This window comes from Penaeus japonicus, unplaced genomic scaffold (genome assembly GCF_977035675.1).
Source record: "Penaeus japonicus unplaced genomic scaffold, GWHDUDI00000001_assembly GWHDUDI00000002, whole genome shotgun sequence".
Lineage (NCBI taxonomy): Eukaryota > Metazoa > Arthropoda > Malacostraca > Decapoda > Penaeidae > Penaeus > Penaeus japonicus.
This window is the reverse complement of record NW_028234404.1, coordinates 11,394,249-11,404,248: the sequence shown is the minus strand read 5'-3', so window position 1 is coordinate 11,404,248 and position 10,000 is coordinate 11,394,249. Positions and strand designations below refer to the sequence as shown.

At 38.0% G+C, this 10,000-nt stretch overlaps 1 protein-coding gene across 1 annotated transcript in view; it reads right to left on the bottom strand.

The window, feature by feature from the left end:
• Positions 1-10,000, bottom strand: part of LOC122264602 (dnaJ homolog subfamily A member 1) — a 16,080-nt gene that overhangs the window by 316 nt on the left and 5,764 nt on the right. Inside the window, exons 2-6 of the mRNA XM_043033593.2 lie at positions 8,470-8,805; positions 8,057-8,203; positions 1,680-1,841; positions 919-1,104; positions 1-456 (exon numbers count right to left, since the gene is read on the bottom strand). The exon at positions 1-456 is cut by the window's left edge and continues 316 nt beyond it. Coding sequence (XP_042889527.2) covers positions 241-456; positions 919-1,104; positions 1,680-1,841; positions 8,057-8,203; positions 8,470-8,805 — 1,047 coding nt within the window. The 3' untranslated portion in view covers positions 1-240. The remainder of the gene's footprint in view (positions 457-918; positions 1,105-1,679; positions 1,842-8,056; positions 8,204-8,469; positions 8,806-10,000) is intronic.

Genomic DNA, 10,000 nt, shown 5'->3' with positions numbered 1-10,000 from the left:
TAGGAACAGCCTACTCTCTTTTAGAACCGTAAGGATTGCCGGATTGTCTAGAACCAAGAAAAAAAGCCAGTCTTAGAACCAACAATTCACCCCAGAACCGTAAGAACCCCGTAAAAGACCCTCCTGCATTCCCTCCTACAACGGCTTAATTAAAGAAACCACCTTGAAGAGCCTTACCCGGACTTACTTCGAATCCCCCCCGAGTGACAACAAATGCGAGAACTAAGACTCTAAAAAAGACTAAGACTGTCTACAACCCGCAGGCTGGTCATCCGTCTCCATTCTCTCATCCTCGTGGTATATGTCCCTCTCACGTTCTCTTTGTCCTTTCTCCTCGACGTATGGGCTCATGGTAACCATCTCCTCCTCCCCGGTGAGCATCTCGGAGGGTCCTCGCGGGAACACGGCTTCGAACTCCGTCATGAAGCTGCTGTCGACCGTGTCGGGGAATTCAACCTGAAAAGGCCAGGCAGGTCGGGGAGTTAGTTTGAATGGGGCTGGGAAGTCTTAGGAAAGTGTGTGTATATATATGTATATATATATATATACACATTTTTTTCTTTTTCCATTTTTTGTTGGGGGGGGGGGGTATGTGTGTTTGTCGGATTTTTTTCTTTCTATTTCTCATTATCAGACACTTTCAAGAATCACTGCGTGAATATTCATATGGCAGACATGAATGCTTATCCTCAATGAACCAAAATAGAAACACTCACTCACTCGCTCGCTCACTCTTTATCATACATACACACACACACACACACACACACACACACACACACACTCACACACACACACACACAAACAAACAAACACAAACACACACACCAATACATATCTGAGTGTGCTACCAACAATCAGCGTCGCCAAACCAACGAGCGAATCGCGTACCGGAGAGCATCAGCCTCCACTCCTTACCAGGAACTTGATATAAAGGTCGCCTCGGACGTAAGGATTCCTAAAGAGAGGGAATCCTTCTTCGGCAATCACCTTCTCGTCATCAGGGTCGATCACTTTCCCCTGAGGGTGAGTCACTGCCAGGGTGCGTCCGTCTAGGGTGGTTAGAGTGCGGCGGAACCCACACAGGGCTTCCACTAGGTTTATCTGAGGACGAGGAGGGAAAAAAAGGCGAAAGAATATACTATTAGGCTGATCTGAGGGCAAGGGGATAGGATGAAGGATATCGCTTCTTTGTAGTCTTTGTAGGAGGATATTGTGTGTGTCTGCTGTTGTCTTTGAAGGTAGGAATGATCGTGGGTTTGCTGTGTTTGATGGAGATATCTATTTTGGGAGCAATACCTGTATGGTAGGAGACTGTTGCTGAATCGCTGTGTCTATGGATATGGATGATCTTTATATAAATGGTAAGGGTGAAGGATTTTTTTTTTTAAACCCGTATGATTTAGTTAGGACAATAATTATAATAATAATAATAATAATAATAATAAGAACAATAACAATAACAACAACACTAATGATAATAATAATAATAATGATAATAATAATAATGATGATGATTTGACTAACAACTATAAAAAAACACTAGCAATAGCAACAATAACTCTAGAAAGGAAACTAATCATAATGACAATCTCCATCATAACGATAGTATAATAACAATATGAGCAATAGCAATCTCACCCTCCTTCTTCACTCTCTCCTATCCCAAAAACCCTCACCTTCATATCCGTGTACAGATCGAGTCCCTTCCTCTTGAATATCTCGTGTGGCTTCTCCTGCAGGATAATGACGACATCACCCGCTTCTTGTCCTGCGTCCTGGTCTCCTTCTCCCTTCAGGTAGATCTTGGTGCCATGGTGCATCCCTCGCTCAATGTCCACCTGAAATGCAGACGTCCTCATTAGTCATCGCTGGTTGGTGTCGGCAGTAATCATGGCATTGCCTGTTATGAGTAGTTGTTGAGGAACTCGTTATGGGCATTGTAGGTACTTAAAGTACTTACTCGTTATAGGCCCTCGAAACTACCCATTGTTAACACTCACGGGCCGGAATGCGTGTTACCGGTCGTTAGACTCTAGCTTTATAGGAGCCCTACAAGGTCGCTACACCAATCAATTATCCACATGATACATGAAACTAACTACACGCGAAAAAAACAACGAAAAAGCGACTAATGTGTGACAAAAAATCCGTTTTTGTAAACATAAGAGGAAATAATGACATAAAATTCTGCATAATACACTTTTTGCAGTACTTGTCAAACAATTTTGCAACGTTCGCGTTGGTTAAGCACAGTAGCCTATCTTGCGAACACAAATTCTACACTGGGGACGAGGTCAGACGCAAGGGGGCAAATGCAACTACTGATACAAATACATAGAATGCTTATGCACATGTGTCCAAGGCCACCATAACAGGAGACCACGCTAAGCCGTGACCTTCTGAGGTCGACTAAATTCCTCATCGGACAGTAATAATTTATCAAATCATTATCTAGGTTTTTCCGGCCTCTGATGATTCTAAAAAAAGAATGGAAACGTCACAGTTAAATGTTTCCTTTTTATTTAGTGTCTTTGTTTCGCTCCATCTTGCTGTGTCTATGTGCTTGTTCGTGAGGATTCATATTCCACACTAAAAACCAAATCATTTATGTTATACCAGTGAGGATGAAAACTTTTGCCTCTAATACTAAAAATCTATTTCCCAAGAGCTGCCAGTGACACATACACACAAATAACGCAACTGTTTTGTTGCTGATTCGCCTTTTGAACAGTGATTGTACAAGATGCAGAAACTTCGTTTGTGATTAAAATCAAAATTGATAATTGATCTTGACTTTGAAGAAACTAGTGCAGATACGAGCATGAAATATAAGTGCACATACTTAGATGTTATTCATATATACCAATACTTTTCTGGCTAAAAAAAAAAAAAAAAAAAAAATGGGGACAGTTTAGATGTTGGACAAGATAGGAGAGTAGACAAGACATGAGCACAGGCTGAAGTGGAGGGGAAAACACAATGTGGTCTCTACCATCCATTACGCGTTCTGTAATTAATTATCATTAATTATTGTTAAACCACAGCGCGGAAAACCCTTCGTTATCTGAATAGCCTAATAGTAATTAGTCTCGTCATTGATAAAACTAACTAAAAGGCGAGATAGGAAGTAATCAGGACCGGATAGGGTTATATCATGACCTGGGGTACTAAACGGGGCAAATACAGACTTTCTTGAAATCTCAGAGTCTGCGCTGTAGTTTTATGAGCCCTGCCTTAAATCCGGTTCTGGTTATAGGTAAGGGGGGTTGGAGGAAGATTAGACTTAAGTTGAGTTTAGTTGCTTTAGATTTGGTTTGAGTCTTGTTCAGTTTTGCTTAGGTCAGGTAGAGCTCGAGTCTGTTTGAGTGAAGGTAGGTTTTCACTGCTTCGAGTGAACTAAGCTTATTGATTAGCACATTTAGCCAAGTCAATTGTCATTAGACTAAATAGATATCAAAGACCTTTAGCTAATCCATCAAAAGTGCACCCAGTGATTGAAATGCCGATTGATCTAATCAGACATTTCGAAACGTTTGAGACTATTAGGGCAATTTGAAGTCGTAACGAAGACGGTGGTCGTTAAAAAAATGTAACAACTTTATTTATACTCTGGACACAAACATACACAATGCACACAAGCACACATTTATGAGTATATATATATATATATATATATATATATATATATATATATATATTTGTATGTATGTATACATACACACACACACACACACACACACACACACACACACACACACACACACACACACACACACACACACACACACACACACACATATATATATATATATATATATATATATATATATATATATATATATTATATTCATCAGCACGAACCATCACGATTCATCAAAGAAAGTCATAGCTTATTCCATTCAGTATTCTAATTCCTAATCCAGACCACATAATGAGACCAAAACAATCTTCTATACAAGAAACGAACCATAAAGAATTAGCGTGTACATTTTCAACAGCTGTAAAGTTGTTCACAATACACCATTGGACGCTAAGAAAGTTATTCCTCTGTGCTTAATATAGATCGGTATCCCAAGTAGCTTTATAACATTACAGAAAGTTTGAAGAGTATAACATGCCTCATCTAACCTTTACAAAGAATACGACTAAAAAGTTAGCATAAACCTGTAAAACTTTTTTCTTTCGTTTTTCATACTTCCAGATACAGGAATACAAATTGAAATTTACATACGATAGTTTTAAATGCTGATTTATATTTTACTGTCTTCAAAGAAACGATTTTAACATGAGCTTTGTTCGCCAGCTATTGAGTTTTCTAAGTATGCGTAATTGAGAAAGGGAACATGAACATGGAAAAGTAATTTTAATTCAAGAGATAAAGTTATAGTGATGATAATCATGTTTATAACCATGATAGTGGTGGTGGTGGTGGTGATGATGATGATGATGATAATGATAATGATAAAAATTATGATGATAGTGATAACCATCATCATCATTAGCAGCAGCAACAACATAAAAAAGTAATGATAATGACCCCCCCAAAAAAGAACAATAAATATCGACAATAATCATAGCAACAAAACAAAACACATAACAAATACAATTAAACAGATAAGTCACCACCACCAGAGATTGCGAAACTAACTTTAGTTATTCATTGTTCCACTCTGGTACACTCTTGACAATTTTTAGGAACACGTTTGAAGTGAACATTCTCTTTTCTCCTTTTTAACGAGGTCACAATAGCAAAATAATCCCACTTCGCATTTCGTTGTATTTTATCCGGTTTTTGAAAATTACATTTGCAATAGGTATCTTTTTTTCCTACAAGGTCATAATGAGAAAATGATCCCAAACTTTTGTTTATGGTAGGCCTACGTTGTACCACTATAGCAAGCGAAACCCTATTCGAAATACATTGGAAACCGGGTTTTTTATATGTGATTAAAAAATAAAAGTACTCTACCAATTTTTGTTTTTGGTGTTTTGTCTCGAATATATTGATTTCTTGCCGCCAGATAACGGAATTAGGGGGTTAATCGGTGGCTAATTAAGTAGATACACCACCAAAATGTTATAAGTGAGTCCTTTGGTCATAGTCAACCCACCCATAATTTTCCAACACTTACCGCCCGCAGGTTTTTACATAATCCTGATAACAAACATAATTGATATCTCAATAAAGAATAAATTACATATATATTTGTACACAGCTTGTTTACAATACCTATTATATAACTGTGATAGATCTGTAACAAGTTAATCTGTAACAAAATTTATGATCTGACTTTCAACAAATAGAGGACAATTAACTATAATTAGCAAAACATTACGACCGATAACACGACCTGCAATGCTATTTTCACTGGCAAATGCAACAGTCGTCAATATCCGGTTTTTACAGGTACTCCTCTTCCCTCCCTTCCTCCCTCCTCTTAGAGTCCTTCCCTCCCACTTCCCTCCTCTCATTCATCCCAACCTCTTTCCCTCCCTCTCCTTCCCTCCCTCCCTCCTTCCTCTCGCACTCCTTCCCCCCACTCCCTCCTCTCATTATTCCACCCTACGCCCCTTCCTCCTCATCTCATCCCCATCCTCATCCTCCCTCTCCAACCTCCCCCCACCCACCCACCCCCACCCCACTCCTCCCTTGATCTCCAAGACCGAACGAAATATCACGTCTCAAACTTTTTGAAAACTCTTCAGACGGAAAGATTTTTTTTCTTTTTTTTTCTCTCTTTTTCTTTTTTTGTTAGTTCTTCCCTTCTTTCTGATCTTTGAAGCTTCCCTTTGCTCGTGTCTTCATCTTGTGTTTTTGTCCTTCTATTTCTTTTACCTTTTCTTGTAATTCCGGGATTATTTTTACTGTTTTTGGTATTGGATGCATTGCCATTCATGTTATTTTCTTTGTTATTATCATTTTTTTATTGTTATTATCATTAATATCGTTACTACTATCTTTATTATCAACAACATTATTATTACTATTATTGTTATTATCAATATTATTATTATCATCGTTACTATCATTGTTATCATTATTAGTACCATTATCTTTATTGTTATTATTATTATTATCCTGATCATCACTGTTATGACAATTATTACCAATACCTCCTTCATCACTATTATTAATTAACACTATCATCATTGCAATCATCATTACCATACTCGCGATTATTAATTCTACTATTATCACTAGCATAATCATCATTAATATCTTCATTTTCATCACCCTAATCAGTATCGTTATCATCATCGTCATTATCACCATTTCCATCACTATTATCGTAATTATCTTTACCGGCCATTATATACCTTCTCTTATTTAAAGTCTATGTATACATAAAAAAAAAATATATATATATCGATAAAAGAAGTATACGTCCGAAAAATATATAATAAAGTACTGAAGTATTTTCAAACCTTCCCTTATATAAAATTTGGGGAAGGGAAACCCATTGCGAAAAGATATCGTATGGTGAAAATAACTTTTTTTTATTTCTTTTTTTCTGTCTCTTTTTTCTGTGTTGATTTTAGCATTTATGTTAAAACATTTTCATGTAAAAAATAGACATAATTAATTTTATCACCTTCATCATCCTTATCATCACTATTATTATCATCATTATCATTTTATTATTATTATCATTACTCTTATCCTTATCATTATTATCATTTTATTATTATTATCATCATTATTATTATCATTGTTGTTATTATTATCATTATTATTATTATCATTATTATTATTATCATTATTATTATTATCATTATTATTATCATTATTATCATTATCATTACCATTATTATTATTATCATTATGATTTATATTACCATTGTTAATATTATCATCATTATCATCATTATTGTTATCATTATTACGGGTATGATTATTATTATCATTATTATAGATGTCGTTACTATTACCCTCATTAGCCATTTTTGTATCATCAATATCATTATCATGATTATCATCATTAGCCTTATCATAATATCTTTATTATTATCATTATTATTGCTATCACCATTATCAGTACCAATTTCATTATTGTCATTATCGTTAATATTACTATCATTACTATTATCATAATCATCACCACCATTAATGCCATTAATTCTATCACTGTTATCATTATTGTCATCAATATCATAATAATTATTATCATTGTTATCATAATCATTATTATTTTTATCATTAATACTATCATCATTATTACAATGTAATTATCATAATTAGTATATCATCGTCTTTAGCATTATTATAATTATGACTAAGACTGTTATCATTAGTATCGCTATCATCATCATAATCATCACAACTGTCATCGTGATGATCGTCATTATGATTATCATCATCATCAATATCACCATGATCTGCATTAACTTAATCATCATCATCCCCATCATTACATATATCATAATCATCGTAAGCGCATTACCAAACCGAACTAATTGAGAGTCAAAATATATTCCAAAAATAATTATTGGATAAAATATTACGCCTTAAAACTCTCTCAAAAATAAACATCCAGAAAGCTTTGGAATTTAATTAACATTCAAAAGGATCTCGCGTTCAGCTCAAAATTATACATTCAAATTTCGTCCCAGGACTTCGGAAGAAAAGAGATTTTAAAAAGATCAATTGAAAAAAAAAAATTCGATCTGGGAATTAATGCAGAAAATAAGGGAGTCAGTCCACGTTTTCTGATGTTATAGAAAACGGGTCAGGTCAAGGTTTCTTTACTTAAGAGTTTTGTATTTTTATGCTTTCTTACTCATGCTTCGGGTAATAATTTGAAGTCATATCAAATATGTATCGCATGTTAGTAATGATACTCAAAGGGTGCACATCTTATAAATGAACCACATTACTAAGCAAATCAGATCATTTCCTTTTTCAACGTAACAGTCAGTTAATTCTCAAGATAAAGCCAACGAATACAATGCCCAGAAAATACACTTAAACATAGACGGCAAAATTACTATACCTAAAATTTCTAACATTCCTCCTAACATTCGTAACATTCCTTCTAACACATTTAACACTCACCGGAACGATCTTAGTATCCTGCACCGTACGGAGTCCTTCGCACACGGAACACCGGTCCTTCGCTGCAATCATTCTACCTGTTGCATTGCAGGTCGGGCAGTTGGTGTGCATCTCGACCATCCCGGGTCCGAGCTGCTGGTACGTGAGCTGCAAGATGCAAGTTTTGGGTTTAGATTTATGTTGCACACAGCTGGCGGACAAAATAATATTCATAGGATACACATTTTCAGTATGAGATCACAGATAGCAATACCTTTCAACGTAAAATTGTAATAAAAATATTATTTATCAACACATAATTGCTATTACCATCATTAACATCATTATAGGCACCTTCAAATCGCCAGCAAAAAAAAAAATTAAGACCCACCAAAGCCCAAGCCAGCAGCGACGCACCCGAACGCGTCCCTCACCTTGACTCCCTTGCCGTGACACGTGACGCAGGTCTCCGTCTCCCCGCCGAACTTCCCCCCTCGGCCGTCGCAAGCCGTGCAGGGCCTCTTCCTGTCCAACTTCAACTTCCTCGTCGTGCCGAGCATGAGCTGTTCGAGGTTCACGGGAAGGCGGTGTTCAGTGGGCGGAGGCTTGTTGCTTCGGCCACGCCCACCTCCTCCGCCGCCCCCTCCGAATATGCCCGAGAAATCGTCGTCTCCGTCTTCGTCTTCGTCCATGTCTTCGCTCATCCCTCCGCCGAAGAACATGTTGAAGATGTCCATCGGGTTTCGGAAGCCCGCGCCGGCGCCGCGGCTCTGGGGGTGGAAACGAAGAAGTGATTGTGTGATTGAGGTAATTGCACGCACGTACACACACACACACACATACACACACACACACACACATTTACTAACGATAATTACAAGTGAATGCCATGACAGACGGACCACAAGTAAAGACAGAACCGTTGACAAAGGGCCGTGATTTGCATATTGTTTGTGTTTACTTCCGTCGAACATTTTGAAATCGATTAACTCTTCAGAAATTTATCCTTTCCGTTTCCTTCCTAATTCCGATAAATCATCTCCAAATTATTTCCACATTCCCTGGCAATTTGCATATTTGCAAAACACTCGAGGTTCAAGTGGTTATGTTCCTAAGGGACATAACCACAGAAACGCGGCCATGCACACTTACAGAAACACGCACACACACACACACACACACACACGCGCGCGCGCGCGCGCGCACGCACACGAACTCGCAAATATACACACATAAACACACACACACACATACACACACACGCACGCGCGCACGTTATAACAGTGTATAAACGGTGCTTGTGGGGATATGTTAAAGTCGGTCTTTAAAGACTCACTCACTCACTTTCTCCTTCTCCGTCTCCGTCTCCCTCTCCCTCTCCCTCTCCCTCTCCCTCTCCCTCTTCCTCCTCCTCTCTCCCTCTCCCTTTCTCTCTCTCCCCCCTCCCCCTCTCTCCCTCTCCCCGACCTCCTCTCCCTCTCCCTCTCCCTCGATCCCTCATCTCCTCTCTCTCGTCCCTTTCTCCTCTCTCAACTCTTCATCTCATTATGAAAATGACCGAACTCGCAAATATGCCCGCAAATATACACACATAAACACACACACACACACACACACATACACACACACGCACGCACTCGTTATACAGTGTTTTCCCAAACTTGTCATTGCATTGCTTGTTTTGCCTTATAAACGGTGCTTGTGGGGATATGTTAAAGTCGGTCTTTAAAGACTCACTCACTCACTTTCTCCTTCTCCGTCTCCTTCTCCCTCTCCCTCTCCCTCTCCCTCTCCCTCTCCCTCTCCCTCTCCCTCTCCCTCTCCCTCTCCCTCTCCCTCTCCCTTTCTCTCTCTCTCACTCACTCATGAAAATGAGAAGTAGAAGGAGAAATGGTGAAGAAGAGAGATAAGAAGAAGAAAGAAAAGTAAATAGAAGCAAAGAAGGAGAAAAGAGGAAGGAGATGA